The sequence below is a fragment of the Mirounga angustirostris genome, unplaced genomic scaffold (genome assembly GCF_029215605.1).
Source record: "Mirounga angustirostris isolate CCGP_5_RB_7025 unplaced genomic scaffold, mMirAng1.0.hap1 SCAF_7, whole genome shotgun sequence".
Lineage (NCBI taxonomy): Eukaryota > Metazoa > Chordata > Mammalia > Carnivora > Phocidae > Mirounga > Mirounga angustirostris.
In genome coordinates, this window is record NW_026991715.1 from 30,148,833 (window position 1) to 30,167,846 (window position 19,014).

General features: G+C 44.4%; 1 protein-coding gene across 1 annotated transcript; it reads right to left on the reverse strand.

The window, feature by feature from the left end:
* Positions 1-4,374: 4,374 nt before the first annotated feature.
* On the reverse strand, positions 4,375-7,131 carry IL9 (interleukin 9). Its single transcript, XM_045889331.1, has 5 exons — positions 7,015-7,131; positions 6,878-6,916; positions 6,760-6,792; positions 5,443-5,574; positions 4,375-4,485 (listed from the first exon to the last, which is right to left on the reverse strand). Exons 1-5 carry the CDS (start codon positions 7,129-7,131, stop codon positions 4,375-4,377), a joined length of 432 nt encoding a protein of 143 aa, XP_045745287.1.
* Between the last annotated feature and the right edge of the window lie 11,883 nt (positions 7,132-19,014).

A 19,014-nucleotide genomic window follows, 5' to 3' on the forward strand; every position in this document is an offset into this window, starting at 1 on the left:
ACTCTCCTGACCGAGGCGGGAAAGTAATTACTGCGCACCGCATCACAGGCCCTGAGAACTCTACGCTGAGCTGGCCTGCAGGGGTGTATCCTGTGGGTTATGTGACTTTTGCAGAACAGCTGAGGGAAACCACCAGGCCACAGCGGTGACTCATCTGTGACAGTGGATTGCAGCTCATCTCCCAGCCCATCTTCTGGGGCAGCTGGTTGTACTCCCAGGCTGTGTTCAGAAATCATCACCAGCCACCAGCATCTGTCCTCGCTCTGAGCCCCGCGCGGGCGGAGTTCTGCTGAGGTGACAGCTCCCATTGTTGCAGGCTGTAAACTGCACTGGGAAACGTGTGTGTGGGGGGGCATTCAGAAAACCCAAGTGGAGGAGACGAGAGAAGGCCCTGTGGCCAAGACCCTGGAGGCCCTGTGGCGGCCATCCAGGGGGCTACAGAAGCCTCGGTCCCTTCTGGAGATGCCCAGCCTGGCCCCCGATAAGCCCTTGGGAGGGAGTGCCCCCACCTTCTGTCAGTGGGGCCAGGAGTAGGGAATTATCACAATTCTGAAATCCAAACAGTCTTGAAAGCCCAAGATTTCTTTTTTTTTTTTTTTTTTAAGATTTTATTTATTTGGCAGAGAGAGACACAGCGAGAGAGGGAACACAAGCAGGGGGAGTGGGAGAGGGAGAAGCAGGCTTACCACGGAGCAGGGAGCCCGATGCGGGGCTCGATCCCAGGACCCTGGGATCATGACCTGAGCCAAAGGCAGACGCTTAACGACTGAGCCACCCAGGCACCCCAAGCCCAAGATTTCTTGAGACTCATTTGGCTGCAAAACCTGACTACTTTCTGTGACTGCTCATGTGGGTTTTTTTTTTTTTTTTTTTTTTTGCAGAATATTAATGTATTTCATCACAGAATCCTGCCCCAGGCCCTGCTCTGGGGTTTACGTAACTTAAGGCATCTGAGCTATGTGTTCCCTTTCTAGAAGGCCAGTTTCAATTCTGAAAACTATCTGGTCCTCGGGTTTTGGAATCAGGGAGTGCGGAACCATATTATTATGAATCTGTTTACCCTCAGACTGTAGTCAGAGGAAACACACCTGAAAATACACAAAATAAGAACAGAGTGGAGAGAGCAATAGGGTTGGGATGAGACATTGGGGCAGGGGTCGTGCTCTAGGTCTCACTAGGTATAGGGCCTTGGGAAGGTCTTTAACCATTCAGAGCCTTGATTTCCTTACTTATAAAATGGAAATAATAATCCCTACCTCCTGTGCTTATTAGGGGATTAAATGAGATAATGCATGCTTATGGCATACAGAGTAAGTGCTTAGTAATTACATGCTTAATATGAATAGATAATAATGTATGTATTAGCCAGATAGACCTTTTTCCTCAGTGCCCTGTGCACTGGGACCCCCAGACCAGCTAGGGAGCCAGGCAAGACAGCCACCCCTGGATTCTGTGCTCAGGGTGCCTCGCAGGAGCAAGACCCAGCTTGGGGAGCCCTGTGCAGAAAGAGGGAGGGCGCGGGGGACACTTAGTGCTCAGAACTTCCAGTGTCGGGGAAGAAATCATGTGGGAGAGGCTGGGATATACTACTATAAACAGTAATAGTGGAACACCGAGTCTGGTACCCACTCTTACGGGAGATGCTCAGAAATCCTCGTTGGCAGAACCTATGCCCCCGGCCTGCCCACCCACCACTACCACATGATGCTTGTCGCTTCTCTTGGGAAGCAGGTGGGTCAACAGGCTGTGACGACTATCTATTTGTCTTAAAGTCTGCGTCCACTACAAAACGCTTACAGCCTTTGGCACTGAGAGAGGACAAAGGCTAAACCATGGGTCCCCTTCTGAAAGCCTCTTGACTGAGAAAATCTGACTTTGCCCTTTCATATTTGTGTCACTGTAAATAAATCACTGAGAAACTTGTTTCTTTCTGTGAAAACTAAGATGAAAACAATTATGATTGGATGTCCCCATGGACCCACAATTTCTGCACCCCAGAAGTTAACCTGGGCTCCCCTGGCCAAGGCACTCCTCGCTAAAACTCCTTCTCCATCTCCGCCAGGCAGGAGGGGCTTGGCTGCCGTGCAGCACCAAGCTGGTGCCCACCCCATCCCTAAAGGGTCTGCACAACTCCGGGGATCAGGGCTACTTAGACTATCAAAGAATCTTACTTTTGGCCAAGAGCTGTTTAAAGGACAGGTCACTTCTGGGGCACCTGGGTGGTGCAGGTGGTTAAGCATCTGACTCTTGGTTCTTAAGAGTCTGCTTGAGAGTCTCTCTCCTTTTCCCTCTGTCCTTACCCCTCACCGTCCCCCCCAACCTCTCTAAAATAAATAAATAAACCTTTTTCAAAAAAATGAAATAAAGTTCAGGTCAGTTCTGATATTGCTTGACATCATAACTGATAAAAAGAAAAGCCGAGCAAAGCTCCTTGAGGAATTCTTGATGCTCTGAACTTTCTGTATTATTATGATCAAAAGGACCCAAGGCTGGTCCAGCTCAATAGGGAGGGGAAGCCATCCTAATTTTGACAGTACCTGGAAAAACGCTCCCCACGGTAGATTCCTGTAAGCTCTTCCCAAGCCTCTAACCCTTTAGGTCGTGGGGGAGAGGGTGATTATGATTGTCAGACCAGCCCAACCCCAAGACCCTCGCCTTAACCCTGCCTCCACCCTGCCAATCCCACAGAGCCAGACAGGCCCGGCAGGAAGTTGCTGGCGGGCAGCCCCCTCCCACGCGGCCAGGTCATTTGAACCCCCAGCCTGGGGCCAGCCTGGAGCTCTGGGAAGGGACCTCACCTCTCTGAGTCCTGTAGTATGTTGCCCTCTCTTCTCCAGGTGAGCACATTCCTGAGCTCCAGACCAGGTCATACTCTGCTTCTGCCTCTCGAAGGTCTTTCATTCAGTCGTCCGTATTTATGGAGTTTCTGCTCTGGTACAGGAGGGGTACAGACTCAGGACAGGCATCTGGGCTACACCAGTGAGCTAATGAAGTTCTCTGCCCTCAGGGGGCTGGCATCTGGGCAGGGAGAGAAAGACAGTAGTAAGCAATAGACGTGGTAAAGTCAGAAATGCCAGAGCATCTTAGAAGGTAGTAAGTACGGTGGAACAGAAGACAGGATCTGGGGTCCTGGGGGAAGTGGCAGGCTGAGTGTTAAAGTCAGATGGATAGTTTATTACTTAGGGTTCTCCAGAGAAATCGAACCCATAGGCTGGAGCGATAGATACACAGATAGATAATAAGGACTTGGCTCAGGTGATTAAGGAGGCTGAGAGGTCCCATGCTCTGCTGTCTGCAAGCTCCAGGCCCAGGAAAGCAGCTGGTGTGGTAATAATACGAGTCCAGAGAGCCAGGGAGCTGATGGTGTAAGTCCCAGTCCAAGTGTAGAAGAATGTCCCAGCTCACGCTGTCAGAGAGCCAATTCTTCCTTTGCCTTTTCAGGCCCTCAGTGGAGTTGCAGGAGGCCCACACACCCTGGGCTGAGCTTCGCAGTCTTCCCATTCAGATGCTAATTCGTCCAGAAACACCCTCACAGACACACCCAGAAGCAATGTTTAGTTAAATATCTGGGCCCCCTGTGGCCTAGTCAAGCTGAATATAAAATGTACCATCAGAGACAGCCACAGCACGCCAAGCCAACAACCTAGTCCAAGGATCCCTGCGGGAGAGTGCCCATTAGGCTCTGCGCCCCAGCCGGGCACTCTGCCTGGCATGGGGTAGGTACAGGCGGAAGGTCTTTGGGAGTGAATAGGTGACTATTGATCCCAAGGTGGCTCTAACTCAGAGGGTCCCCCCTGTGGGTCTTCCCCTGGCTTGACTTCAAGTACTTTGCTGTCTTCTGTGGGTAGGTGCCCACATTCCTGGGGAGGCTCCCACCTCCTGGGCTTACCACACTGCCTTCTCCCGTTTCAGGTGCACAGGTGGTTTCTCAGTTCCCTGCACTCCTTGATGGTGCCCTGAGTATCCCTCCCTCAGCACCCACAAGTAGGGTGCCCTGAGCCTCCTTAAGAGCAGCCCTCAGACTGTCCCCACACACCCTTCCTGACTGTGCCCTCTGTGTCCCCAGGCACAGCCAGTGGTCCCAGTCTGTTCAGGATCAGGAATCTCGTTATCACAGGAGTCCTTGATCTATTCAGTCCCTTAACGGTGTTTGTAGCTTTCTTTTTTCTGAGCAGCAAGGAGCGAATAAGCACCCAGAGACCAGATTGTATTCTTTTCCTTCATATATGTTTATTCCAAAATAAAGACATACAATTTTAAACAAGGTAATTATAACTGATTTTGATTTAGCATGGCTCTACTTGATTTTTTAATGGCCCCAACTTGAACAGGAGGCTTTTTCATTCAATAAATAGCATAAATAATATTTCATCTTCATACTTTGCCCATCACCCCTTGTTTCTGGAAAGTTTCCTGGAGACTCTTCAGAAACGTCAGTGTGTTGCCTCTTGTAGTTTGGTTACATGGCTGTTCACAGGAAAAAAACTGTGGGGAGAAAAGTTAGCAAAGACAGAGTGACGAAAACAGTGTGAACCAGGAACCACCCAGGGGCTTGAAACAGCGAATGCACAGGAAGGTCCAGGGCTAGCATGTTGTGTAGACAGTGTAAGCGGCTTTGTATTGCCATTTCAGGGGTACGACGCACAGACACACACGGACACGGACACACACGGACACCTATCAAGTGGTCCTAAATCTCCTCATTAGAGGAAAACTTTTCTTGGGATTCTTCGAGTCCTAACATTTCATTATCCTTTTGAGGTCTTTGAATAGCCCTATGGCTAAGAGTGGGACTTTGGGGTCAGATAGACCAGACCTCCAATCTCAATTCTGCCACTTAGGGAGTTTGGTGAACCTCACTGAGCATGTTCCCTCCTTCCATAAAGTGAGGGTGATAAATGATCACTGAAACAGTTGTTATTGTAATGAAGCAATAAATATTAAGCATTTAGAACTACACGCTGTTGACTGTAAGTAGCTCAGTTAAGTAGCTGAGGGAAGGGCTCTCAGCCTTCTGGGGACACCTGGGGGGATGCTAATTCCCAAAGAGTTCACGCCCTCCTTTCCCTCCAGGGACCAGGGCATATGCTGAAGAAGAGAAGGTGCCCTCGTATAATTTAGCATCATTTGAGGCACAGCTCTGATCCTCTAGATTTCAGCTTCTTTTTACAATCAGGACAGATGCTTTCCTTATTCAATAGGGTGGAAAGAAGAAAATGGCAACGTGGGTGTGAGTATTTTTTAAAACTGGAGGGAATAATGAGCTATCCGGGGCAGATCTCACTTTAATTTTGTCATTTGGAATAAATTTCTTAGAGGTCTCTTATTGACCTTGAGCTACCAGTTCCAACTTTACCATCCTTTTTCATTTCGATAGAGTTGTCATTGACCCTCACATGAAAACAACTAAGTAGAGTATATCACAGATAAAAACAAATTCACCTGGCCCTTGTTGTTCTTTAGGACTTGGACTGTTTTTTTTACTCGATTGAAAATCAGAGGGTATCTTTTTTCCACTGTGGAGTTGGTCATCTGGGACAGACCTTCCTGGAAGCATGCTGTGGTACAGTTGTCCTGGTAAATAAAAAGAATTTATTAAAAGAAACCTTCTGAGGACCACTTTGAGAAGAATCGCAAAGAGAATGCTTTCAGACACTATTTTAATTTATCCAATGTAACCTAAACTGGTATTATATTTAGACAGGTCCCTTCCCAGTCTAGGAGATGATCTTTAGCTTTTCAAGGCAAGACCATTTTTCCTCAGTGACACTCCTTGGAGATTTCCAGATGCTCCATCCAAGGAACACAAAGCCTATGGATGGTGGAAAACAACTAGTTCTAGTCTCCTTTGCACCTGATGTTCCTCCATTCTATGTCTTGTGACAGTAAGTTCCAAAGTAGAGAGATCACACCAGTCTGATGGGATGTGTCAATTGAATAGAGCTGGTGTTTCAGCAGTAGCTAAAATCATGCAATGTAAACTGAGGGGCTGGCCTGGGCTTTAGATGCATGGTTTGTCCTCAGAAGGCACCCCACACTCGTCTCATCTAAGGGATGTACCCTGATGGGATGTGATATCTGACCCCAGCTAGGGTGAGCAGTTCAGATTCTCCCAGGCTTTGCTTGGGGGGAGAATAATGCAGGAGGCACCTCCCTCCTCACCTAAACCAGAAAGTTCCTGCCACACTTCCTCTTTGCCTATGTGGGGAATGAATGACCCTCTGGAAGCCCTTTCCACTTTCCCTCTGCCTTAGACATCCTAAACTCCCCCCATTCAAACTGTACAACCTAAATCAGCCAAAAAGACAGATAGGAAGGGAGGGAAGGAGAGAGAAGGTATAGCACCTGGAGAGTTTATGCAAGAGGAAAGAAAAAGAGTTACTTTTACTTACTTGTTTTGCAACCCTAGAGTTTCAGGAAATAAGTCAGTAAGCAATATGATATAAGCTATATTCTGATATTCTCAGCTCCGGCATGATTTAATTGTGCACCTGGCCACTAATCTAAAAAGACATACAAGATTCGTTTCAAAGTATTGAATAGTGTTCAAACCTCTGAGAGGGCATAAAGCTGACTAAATACAAAGTGATGTATATGGTATAGAATTTCAGGAGCCTGCTTTTAAAAGGAAACACTGAGCAGTAACAATTACAATCGAGTAACATTTTCTTACTTAAAGTATCAAATAGAGCAATTCATTTTTACTTGAGAACTTTTAAAGAACACAACGTCAAGATTATACTGTTTCACTATACTTACAGAAGGGATGGGCAGACACAAACAATCGGTCACCTGCAAAAGAAAAATTCCAGAGTGAAGATGCCGGATGCAAACGTGGAAATAAGTTTGGAAAGGTCTTAAAAGAGCATTGACTCACACTGGCACTGCTGCAGGTGCATTTTGAAGCTGGATGTTCCTAAAGTAAGTAGAAAAGCAAAACCCATAATGGGTGGTGAGTTTTTCATTCTTACGTTATGTCGTCTTCCCCACTGGCACCCCCCCTCTGCAGCTTACCTGCAGTTTGTCAATGAGGTACGTGACATCCCTGATCCCCATAAGGATCAGACACCCCTGGCTCATCACGGAGCAGAGGAGCAGGGCAGAGGCAAGCACCACTGAGGGCAGGAGCATTTTGACACGGAGGTGCAAGTTGGCTTGCCGATGCCTTGAAATCGAGTCGTATTTAAAGCTCCCTTGCAAACCTGGAAAAACCCTGACATCAAACTGATACCAGGTGCCCACTTTTTCTATGTAAGATTGGGTCACTTGACATTGAAAGAAAAAATATGTATACATCGAACTGAGTCACTTGGCAAAGACTATGTGACATTGTGCTAGGAAATGTCATTCCCCAGAAAAGATGCTTTTCAAAAAGTTGGGTACAGAGATGCTGAAGGAAAAGTTAAAGATCTTAAAACCATAATTTTTTTTTTAAGGCAGATACTCTAGTTGTGAGAGTTAGAATATTTTCCATGACAGCCCAGGTCTGTATTTTCCCCTTTTTACTTTATTGGAAATGCTGATATACTAGCCAGTCATGGGTATTCTAATGAAGGGCCAGGAGGGGGTGGGAGAATGAGAAATCATGCCTGTGAGCTGCTCTGTCAGGGTTTTGCAAGGTCACGCTGGTGAAGTCATTGCAACCTTAATCTTACTATACTTTCTTCTCAAATCTTAACAGTGTTCTTCATATCTGGGGCCAGATCCTCCACCTCATACCAATGCATCTTTGTGCGAGTATTCCTTTAAATGGGTGTCTGAAAGAGGAACTCTTCAACTGTACCAGCAAGAATGTTAGCAACAGTGGCTATTAGAATTGGCCTCGAGGATTCCTTAGTATCTTTCGGGAAATTATGTAGGACTGCACAGCATCCAGTCAACACTAGGTGCTTGAAATAGGATAACAGCTAACATTTATTGAGCACTTACTACCTACTAAGCACCATTTTAAGCTTGATGGGAATTAAGCCATGTACTACATGAAGCCACCAAATGAGGTAGATACTAATTTGTCATCCCCATTTTTTATCTTTTTTTTTTTAAGATTTATTTATTTATTTGAGAGAGAGAGAGAGAGTTAGGGGAGGCACAGAGGGAGAGAGAATCTCCAGTAAACTCCCTGCTGAGTGCAGGGCCTGACACGGGGCTCAATCTCACTACCTCGAGATCATGACCTGAGCCCATTTTTTATCTTTTAAAACATTGTATCTTAGCTTCCTGGCCCTTTGATGTGGCTGTTTTTATCACTATGAGCCAGAAAGTTGTCTCACTGTCACCCTATGAGATAAATACTATGATTACCCCCATTATTTTATAGATGGGGAAGCTGAGGCACAGAGACGCAAGTAGTTTTCCCAAAGCCACACAGCCAGGTAGCAACAAATTTCATACTGAAGCCCAGAAGTCTGGCTCCCAGGTTCAGCTCATAATCCTGCTCTCCTGCTTCTCTGTGTTTGTTATCTTTCTCTCCCACCGGGATATATGCCCCCTGTGTGTCTGGTTCACCCTTATATCCTCAGCCTCTGGGCAGGCCCCTGAGGAACAGTGGGCTATCACTAAATGCTTGTTGAATCAAAACATTAATGTGAAAAGCAGTTTTTGAAATAGTAAGAAAGGTACACAAAAACTATGATTTTATAAGGTTTCCCATCTAGTTTCTAGTTTCCCATCTAGTTTCCCAAATACATCTAGCATGTATTTGGAGGTGTGTGGGCTTAAGAAAATGTATCTTCCACACACTAGAGACTGAAAAAGTGGGGACACTTTGGCTTAGCCCTTTGAGCCATACTAGCGAGTGGAACAAATTCGTACGATTTTCTGACCAGCTCTGTCAGAGTGTGTGGTATTCCTGCTGTTCCCGTTCGTGCCATTCCTTAGGAGGGGTGACGGACGATGGCGAAGGGAGGTCTCTTGGTAGCAGACAAGGGAAATTGGCTTTTTGCTAACTTCCCCAAACCCACCTGGAGCTCCATGCCTGTCCCCTGCAGGCAGTAAGGAGAAGTTACAGAGGCCCGCCAGCCTATGGCAAACACTTTTATTACAGAGTCTGGTAGCGATGCCCTTTTCTTGCTGATAGAACCCTCACTAGTTCGGGGTGGCAATGGACCCAGCCGAACACCCACTTTTTCAGTCTCTCTGCTGCGGTGCTGCAGGGGGGCAGGTGACGTGTTCTGATCAATGCAATGCCCCTAGAATTCATTAGCTTTTCTGGTTAACAGGAGGCAAAAGTAGCTGAGACCTGCCCTTTACCCCCTTATTGCAATTTGAGAGTGGATGTGATGGCAAGAGCTTCTGAGGCCATCTCATAACTATGCAGGAATGGACAAGAGAATTGTAGCAATTGCAACACAAACACTTTACAGAAAGAAATAGTCTTTAAAAAAACAAGAAAAATAAGATCATGAGAGCAACAGTAGAAGGTTACAATGGAACTACAATGGAGCTACTAAATTCTAGCTAGGTATCATTGCCTACGGAAGACCCTGCGGCTTGAGGCTCAGTAAAAATGGAAATCTCTTCTAAAAATGGAAAGTGGCACGAGCTAGAGAAATGTCAAAGATGTGTCAGCATCAGATTGAACCTTTTTTTCCTAACATCATTAGAAGACCTAAAAGAGACTTGAAAAGGCAATCACCTTCCCATTGTGTAGATCAGTATTATTTAACGCCGTGCGCGCTTGAGGCGTGGCAGTCATTTCCCACTGCTTCAGCCGTGCCTCCCACCCGGAGGAAAACACTACACTGCCCCTCTCACTGTACAGATGGAGGCTATATGGAGGAAAAGTGGGCTTGTTCAGTTACCAGCGGGGGATAGGAGAGCATAGTGGTTAACACCTGTGACCCTGCGATCAGACTGCCTGGGTTCCAATGTTACTTCTGTCACTTGCTGGCCATATGGACGTGGGCAAGTTGCTTGGCCTCCCATCCTTCTGTTTCCTGACTGTAAAACAAAGATGTGGATGTGGAGGATGGGGAGGAGGATGGGATTGCAGTTGTCATGTAAGGCCTACCTCAGAAGAGTCTTGTGAAGAGTGAAAGAAATGTTTCCTCAGTGCTTAAGTTTGATGTTTGATGGGACAATGTAGTCTGGTGTAGACGTCAACCAACCATAACCCACTTGGCCAGATGCAGTGGAAGGCCTACAAACCAAGAATTGTTTTGAAGGGTTGATTGAAAAATAATTAACAAGGAACAGCATAACATACTGTCTGGTCTTTTACAGACACAGGACCTGCCCCTGGTGTACTTCACATGGCACATTCCACATTTTCAGTAGACGTCATCTATGATCTTCCCCTCCCGGAAGTGTCGAGCTAGGAGTTGGTGGCCTCAGGGCCTCTTTTCCCGTTGCCCTTCCGGTTATTCAGCTCAGAGCTCTGTACAGAGGGGAGGGCAGGGGAAGCTCTGGAAGCTGCCAGGTTCTCTGAAATGTTGGAGGCCCATCATCTTCTGCAGCGGGCTGTAGAGTGAGCTTCCTGGCCCCATGAGCCAAAGGTCTTCTCTTGGTGTAGCCAGGTACCTACCATCAACGGTATCTCAGGTAGGTCCTAGTTTAGGGGAAGAGCCCCACATATTGCGGTCAGGAGAAAAGTGGGTGAACTGACATTCCTTTCTCTCTGGGCCAAATCCTGGCCTGACCAACTGGCCTTGGGTCACCCACCCTCGTATCTACCCCCAAGTACTGTTGCAGGGAAATGTTGTCAGTGGACATGGGTGCTCCTTGGACGGGTTACCTAGCCTTTCCAAGCATCCATGTACCACCAACACTCACCCACACGGGAAGGATTACTCAGTCCCACCTCATAGAAGGATAGAAGTATTCAATTTGGGATGCTTCCTCAAGAGGGAACCACATTTCCACTTGGAAATGTGATCTGGTCTGGTCCAGACTCTGCTCATATTCTGCTCTTCCTCCTAGCTCCCACCTGATAGTCACATTGGTTGCTTTCTATTTCCAGCCTCCAGGCCTTTGTTCTTACTAAGCTCTGCCTGGAATATTCTTCTTCAGCTCTTCCATGTATGGCTTGTTCTCATCCTTCAGGCTTCTACTCAAATGCCACTTTCTCCATGATGCCCTCCATAACCACAACAGTCATTGCAATCTGCATGATCCTGTCTTGTGTCTATTCCTCGAAGTGGGATTGAGTTCTATGAGAAGGATATGAGGTTGGAGTCTGGTTCATTATTGTATTCCCAGGGCATGGTCTATACTAAGTGCTCAGGAATTGCTGGTTAAGTGAATGAATGACGAATAACTTTAATTTTGTAAAAATGCATTTAATGTATATTATTTATGAAATGACCAAGACATGTTCCCAGTATATCAGTAACAAAGAACAGATATAACATTCATAAAACCTGAGCAAGGAAAGCATTTGAAGAGTGAGGAAGCAATCAACAAAATACACCCTCCTGCAGGGCAGTCCCTTCAGAACTTTGGAGAGCTTTTTAATTTCTTCTCCCTTCCAGTTCTCATAGTCACTACATGAGGAATGCATGTCAGGTGTGGGAACTCTGACTCTATAGATGAAGAAACAGGGAGAGAGAGGTGACCATTCTTTACAATTCTTTTCTATCTTCCCAGCCACTCGGTTATAAAAATGAAAAGAACTAAGAATATTCAAATGGCAGCTCTGCAGTTTAAAACACCGTTACAACAGCAGATGTTTATCTAGCAAAGTCTACAGCTTTTGAGGTTTAGCTTTTAGGATTTATTGTGATACCAGAATGTAAGTAAGCAAATGATCTCCTTCAGAGGAAATACACCAAGCTGAGAAATTACTTACTCACCTGTTTTAAATATCAAGAAGATTGGAGAGTGGGATGCTTACCAAGATTTAGTGTAGATAACATATTTTACAATAAATGAGAAAAGACAATACTCAACCATTTATTTTGTTTCAAAGATAAAGTTTGACATTTTTATTTTGTGATTAAACCCCCATGTGTCATGGATTATTGCTCTAGGAATAAAACAACATGGTTATTTGTTCTAGGAAGCCACAGCATGAAATGACACACACAAAAAAGACACAAAATTTCTAAGTAAAACCCATTTGGCCTTTTCCTTTAAACAGCCAAGAGATAACTAGTTATGAGAATCCTCAAGCACTAATTTCTTAATCAAATAGTTATTTCTAAGTCATTGTTTCCCAACCAACTGTGAGGGGCAAGCCCCACTGGATACTGTTATCCCTGCAGGGGATTCTCCCCCAAGGAGGGTGACTTCTAGGTGGTGCTCTGGACCTCTCCCCTCTCATTCCTCTGACACACATTCTGGTTCTCATGGACCCGGGGTGCACTGCTCCAAGTTTAGCTTCTAAGCAATTTCCAGAGCTCCAAGATCTGGGCTCCATTCCTCTCTTTTCAGCTTCTGCTTCTCCTCACCATCAATGAATAATAATCCAGGCCATCCTTGTAAATGCACTTTTTTTTCCCCCACTGATACAACCCATTATTAGCTGAAACCTGCCCCTATGTTTCTTAGAGACTGAGGGACCCACTCCCACCCCTTACAGTGGACAATTTATTGGTGTACCTCTAATTAAGAAAGGATGAGAACTCCTGTTTTGGGTCACATTGGGGAAGGCACTAGAATTTGCTGAACCCTTACTATATGCAAGGTAATATATTAAACACTTTATATATATTATGTCCCTCTGCCTTCTGCACAGTCTTTATTAGCCCCACTTTACAGATGTTGAAGCTCAGAGAGGCTAAGAGGGTTGCCTTAATCACACAGCTAGCAACTTGAACTGGATTTATCTGATCCCAGAGTCTGTGCTCTCGTCTGCTATGCCATATATTGATCTCTATTTCTGCTGACCCAACAACATAGACTATATTTCAAGTCCACTCAATGCAATCAGTATATGAAAGTACAGTTTTAGGCCTGAAGGCAGATTCTAGATATCAGCTGTATTGATTGGAGCATATCAGCTCCCACATACACAAGACCAGTGAGATAATCCAGAAACATTATGCTTATGGTAGTGGAGGAAGTATAAGAGGAATAAGGCCAGTGCTCAGTTTCATCTCAAGCGTCTGTTGGCATCACTTCTGCCAACATCCCAATATCAAAGCAAGCCATAGAACTGATCAGTGAGCAAAGCAGGTCACCTTGCCAGGGTGAGGGCACACTGAACAGTTAAATGGCAAAGAACTTGGCTATGGGGAGGACTGATGAATTAGGGCCAAATGATGCAATCTAACACAAAAGATTTATTAATATTATATCTTTATCTTATACCCACCAACTACTGAATCCTCTTATTAGTTCTAATGATTTTCAGCTGATTCTCTTTGGTTTTTTTCCTTAAGTGGATGTTTTCATTTGAAAATAATGATCCTCTTTAAACTTTTTTATATATCCAAGAGTAAATATTTTTAAATATCCAATAGTAAATATTTTGAACTTTGTAGACCATATGGTGTCTGTTTGTAACTACTGAACTCTTTGGTTGTAGCAGGAAAGTAGCTATAGACATAATGTAAATCAATGAGTATGGCTTTGTCCAATAAAACTTTGTTTAAAAGAAAAATAGGCAAAAAACAAAACAAACAAATGAAAAAAAACCAGGGAGCCAGCCCAAGTTAGCTGATCCCTGATGCTGTAATCAATTCCTTTAGAATACTATATCTTGTTTTTTTTTCTTTCTTTTGTTCTTTGTTTCTTTCCTTTTTTTTTTTTTATAATAGTAGCAAGCATTGCTGCCATTTTCTTCATTTTACTGGGATGCTTTCAATGTTTTCCATTTAAATATCATGCTTGCTATTGATTTCATATTAGGGAATAGTTTTGAATTTCTAGTTGACTAAATTATTAGAAATGATAGCTGAATTTTATCAAGTATCTTTTCAGTTCCCATCAGGATCATGATTTTTATCTATTCAGTAATTCATGTGATAAACTATTTTAATAGATTACCAAATGTTGAACCATCCTTACATTCCTGCAATAAGTTCTATTTGGTCATACTATATCACCATTTAAAAAAAAAATGCTGCATTCATTTTGCTATTCTTTTCTTTTGGATTTTTATCTTCAATGCCCACTGGGAGGTCTTCTTAGACTCAAACACTCAACAAAACGTAGGCTCAACTAAGCATTCAGACTCATAAGACCATCATAGGTTACACTTTGTATGTATCTCTGAAGAGTAGATGGAGCATAGTTTGCCAAGATGACAGCGTTAGCTGTTCCTCTCACTGGGAAAGATCCTTACAGTCATCCAGGAGCTATCCATTTAGCCGTCTCGATGAGATGGCTCAGGTGTGAAGCAAACTCCCGTTTGGAGGGGATGGGCATGATCCTGGCTTAAAAGCCTTGTGCCCATGGTTGCCAATACCTCTTGGCAAAACTCTGTAGGTGTAGCTTCTAAGGCCCCTGCACTTGGGAGCCCAAGGCTGTGGTGTCCCCATGAGGAATTTATAGTTCATTTAGACTCCTCCCAGTCTAGATACATTTTGCCAATCAGGCCTACTTGATGTTTTACCTTCATTTGGTTTTCAGGGGAACAAAGCTAAGCAAGATTAATGGTAAGGCCAAATTCTCGTTCAGAAGGGGAAATGGCTAACACATTACCTACATCATCTACATTTGTAAGTGAGTTCATTCTTAATTTCCCCTTTTGTGTGTGTGTGTGTGTGTGTGTGTGTGTGGTCAGGGTTTTGGTCCGTGTTACCCTACCCTTCTAATGTGAATGAGGAAGCTTTCCATCTTTTTCTGTACTTTGGAAGAGTATAAATAGCATGAGGATATTTTTTTGTTCCCTTACTCCTCTGTGGAGAGCAAGGGATTTTTCTTGCTCATCTCCACAAACCCGGTGACAAAACAGCGCCCGGGACACGGCAATTAGAACAGCAACTGGAATATTTCCTGGCCTTTCTGTGGGACCCAGAAAGGGGTCCATACGGCATTGTTCTGGGTACCCGTCATAACTTAAAGGGAAACGTTCACAATGTCCAAAGCGCTTGATGTCCTGCAGAGGAAGGAGGAAGCTGTCCTCAAATTCCTCGCAGCAGGAGCCCACTTAGGTGGCACCAACCTTGACTTCCAACTGGAACAGGGCATTTGCAAAAGGAACAGCGATGGCACCTACGTCATAAATCTGAAGAGAACCTAGAAGTTTCTGCTGGCAGCTCGTGCCATTGAAAACCTGACTGACGTGCGCGTCCTATACCCTCCAGGAACACTGACCGGCGGGCGGTCCGGAAGTTTGCTGCTTGCTGCCTTTCGAGCGCCCCTGCCGCTGGCCCCTTCGCTCCGGGAACCTTCCCTCACCAGACCCGGGAGCCGTGACTTCTGGTCTTACTGACCCCAGGGTTGACCACCAGCCCCTCATGGAGGCCTCTTAGTTAGCCTGCCTACCATCGCCCTGTGTAATGGAGACTCTCCTCTGTGCTTTGGGGACACTGCCATGCCCCGCGGCCACCGGGGCGCTCTCTCAGCGGTCGGGAGCGGGGGGGAGGGGGGCGGGGGAAATGCTGGCCCGGGCAGGTCTGCGCATGTGCAGCACCGTTTCCCATGAGCACCGGCGAGAGGCCGTGCCTAACCTCTAGTTCTGGGAGGGCCTTCAGAAGGAAGAGTAGGGGGCTGCTGAAAGGGGTTGATCTGGGCGCAACCTCAGGGTGCATGGACTGCTCCAGCCACCTAACTTACGGCTGCTCACCCTGACGTGAGGCTTGTCTGAAGGGAGCGGGTGCCTTCGTGCGTATTGAGCCCGTCCCCGCAGAAGACTGCAGCCCTCCATCGCCACTGAGGACTGGACCGCAGCTAATGGGTAGGAACAACCACCCAGTGGTCTTAAGCTGTTTTTCCAGACTCTTTTTTTTTTTTTTTTTTAAGATTTTATTTATTTATTTGAGAGAGAGAACGAGAGCGAGCGAGCACACACGGACAGGCACGCATGCGTGCGAATGTGGGGGGAGGGGCCGAGAGAGGGAGAGAGAGGATCCTAAGCAGGCTCCGCGCGCAGGGCTCGATTTCACGACCCGGAGAGCAGGTCGTGAACAGAAACCAAGAGCTCTACGCACAACCCAACTGAGCCACCCAGGCACCCCTGTTTTTCCAGACTCCTAAGCAGAAAATGGAAATAAGCTTGATGGAAAATAAAGTTTCTTAAAAAAAAAAAATTGCTGAATGAATTAAGTTTTTTTTTTTTTTTTTTTTAATTCATGAAAGTCAGAGAGAGAGAGAGGCAGAGGGAGAGAAGCAGGCTCCCCGCCTAGCAGGGAGCCCGATGCGGGACTCGATCCCAGGACCCTGGGATCATGACCTGAGCCGAAGGCAGACGCTTAACCATCTGAGCCACCGAGACGCCCCTAATTAAGTTCTGATAAACCTGTCCGGAAAACCTGGGTCTGATGGCCTTTGGGCATTAACTTTTTGGAATTTTCTGGTTTTTCTCTTTTTAGTGCTGCTCTTTTAGGTTTTCTTGCTTCTTAATTTGTTATGTGCATTTTCCTAGAAAAGGACTCCAGATTTATGCTAACAAAGTGGTGAGATTGTGCGTTTTACCCACGTTTTCTCTTTGAAAAAACTCGTAAGAAATGTGTATATTTGATTATTTTCAGATATTCAGGTTAGGCTTTTATTTATCAACTCTGTGCATGATTTTTCTTAGCTTTCCAAATTAGCATTTTATGTACTTGCATTCCTTCTTACTGGATTTGGATTTATTTTGTTGTTCCTCTTGTAGCTCCTTGAGTTGTATGTTTGCTTCATTTTTTAAACAGTAGCTTCAGTTACTGAGTACACTGTATGGCAAGCAGAGTGCTACCTGTTTTATTTGCATTATCCCACTGAATCCTCATAACACTGCATGAGGCTTCATAAGAAGTCTTTATAGCTTGGTGGTGATGAGTGCAGACTCATGCTAGATGGCTCCTGTTACTTCTAACTCTGTGACCTTGTGCAAGTGACTTCTCTGTGCTTATTTCCTCAGCTATAAAATGGATTAATCATGTCCTCTACATTATAGGGCTGCTGTGGGGGATAAATTAGTACTTAAAGCCCCCAGAACAGTGTCTGGCACATAATTAGCACCATGGAAGTAACTGATATTATTATTTAAAGATGAGGGATTGAAGCTTTAAAAAGTTAAGTAACTTTCCCAGGATTACACAGCTGTTAGCAGATTAAGAGCCATCTTCTTTGGAACACAGCCTGGGCAGCATTGCGTAGATTTTGGTATTTGCTTATTTGCATTAATTTCTTAATAGTCTGTAATTTCAATTTTTAATTCCATCTTTGATGAAGTTCCTGTTGTTTTTTCCTCTGTAGGAAACCTTTTTGGAAACCTTTCCCTTTCTGTCTGCATGATCTTCATCCTTGAAACTCAGAAATTTTACCAGAATTTGTCTAGTTATGGCTATTATGCTTTTTTTTTTCCTGACCAGCACATAGCCCATTTGATCTTAAGATCATAGTCTTTCTCCAGTAAAAATCTTTCTTTTAGTTCATTGATCTCCAGTTCTCTTTTTTCTCCTTCTATAATTCCTATTGTACAAGATTGAAATCTCCTAAGCGTATTTCTCATGCCTTTGTTTTTCCCTTTAATTTCTTACCATTGTTCTTACTTCTGATTTTTGAGGGAACTTCTGGATTGGGTCTTTTAATTGCCAATTCATTTATCTGCAGAACCCAATCTGTTGCTTAAAAGCCTCTATTGAGGGTGTTTTTTTTTTTCCATCAGTGAATATTTTAATATTTTTAAATTTTAATATACATTCCACAAAGTAAGTAACAAGCTCATGAAGCCCACTTTGCACCATTTTCTTATAAAAATGAGGAAGAAAGGTGATACATACAAATCACGAAGACACATAAAATGGCCTTACATTTTCCACTAAGATTAAATTAATTAAAAATTCCACTGAAACTTTCACTTCCTCTGAAGTTTTTCTACCCTGGATACAGCCATCCAGCTCCTCTTTCTCCAAAATCTGACACCCACTGCCAGAACCCAAAAGCAGCCTACTCTCTCCCACACTTTACCAGTGTCTTTCTGTCTTCTTTTTTGATCTTTAATAAAGTTTTTCTATTAGAGCAGATTAAGATTTACAAGACAATGGTGAATGTAGTGCAGAAAGTTCTCATATACCCCACATCTAGTTTCCCCTATTGTTAACCCCTTACATTTGTTACATAAATACCACATATTTGTTACAATTAGCAAAACAATATTGACACGTTATTTCTAACTAAAGTGCATACCTTAATTCAGATTTCCTTTGTTTTTACTTACGTCCTTAATGTTCAGCATCCCATCCAGAACACCTCATTACATTTAGTCATTTTTGTATCCTTAGGCTCCTTGAAGCTGTGACAGTTTCTCAAGACTGACTTTATTTTTGATGACCTTGACAGTTTTAAGTACTGGTTAGGTATTTTGTAGAATGTCCTTCCGTTGGGATTTGCTTGATGTTTTTCTCATGATTAAACTGAGGTTAGGGAGGAAGACCACAGAAATAAAGTTTTATTTCCATCACATCCTATCAAGAATACATACATCAACATGACTTATCCCTGTTGATGTTGGCCTTGATCATCTGGCAGAGACAGTGTTGTCAGATTTCTCCACGGTAGATTTCTCTTTTCCCCTCTTTCCATACTGTAGTCTTTGGAAGAAAGTCAACCATACACAGCCCACACATAAGGAGTGGGGAGTTAGGTTTCACTTCCTCGTGGGCTGAGTATCTACATAAATTATTTGGGATTATTCTGTGTGGCACTTTTGTCTTCCTGTTTATTTATTCATTTATTTATATCAGTATGGACTCACGGGTATTTATTTTACATTTTGGGTTGCAATCCATTATTGCTTTATTTATTTTGTTGCTCATATTGTTGCAGCGTTGACCATTGGGAGCTGTTTCATTTGTCTCCTGTGTCCCTTTTGACCCCGTTATTGTGGCTTTTCTGTTTCTGTTTTGTGAGCACATTACTTTCTGGCACCTCAAGATGTTCCAGGTTTGTATTGTCTACTTTCTGTGCCAGCCCTGGAATCAGCCA

Excerpts from the sequence above, each read along its gene's own strand:
- IL9 (XM_045889331.1), bottom strand. The coding sequence starts at position 7,131 with ATGCTCCTGCCCTCAGTGGTGCTTGCCTCTGCCCTGCTCCTCTGCTCC. Across the intron at positions 6,793-6,877 it reads GCACCTGCAGCAGTGCCAGT|GTGACCGATTGTTTGTGTCT; the intron begins GTGAGTCAATGC and ends TTTCTTTTGCAG. Across the intron at positions 4,486-5,442 it reads TAAAGAACAACAAGGGCCAG|TTTTTTTCCTGTGAACAGCC; the intron begins GTGAATTTGTTT and ends TTCTCCCCACAG.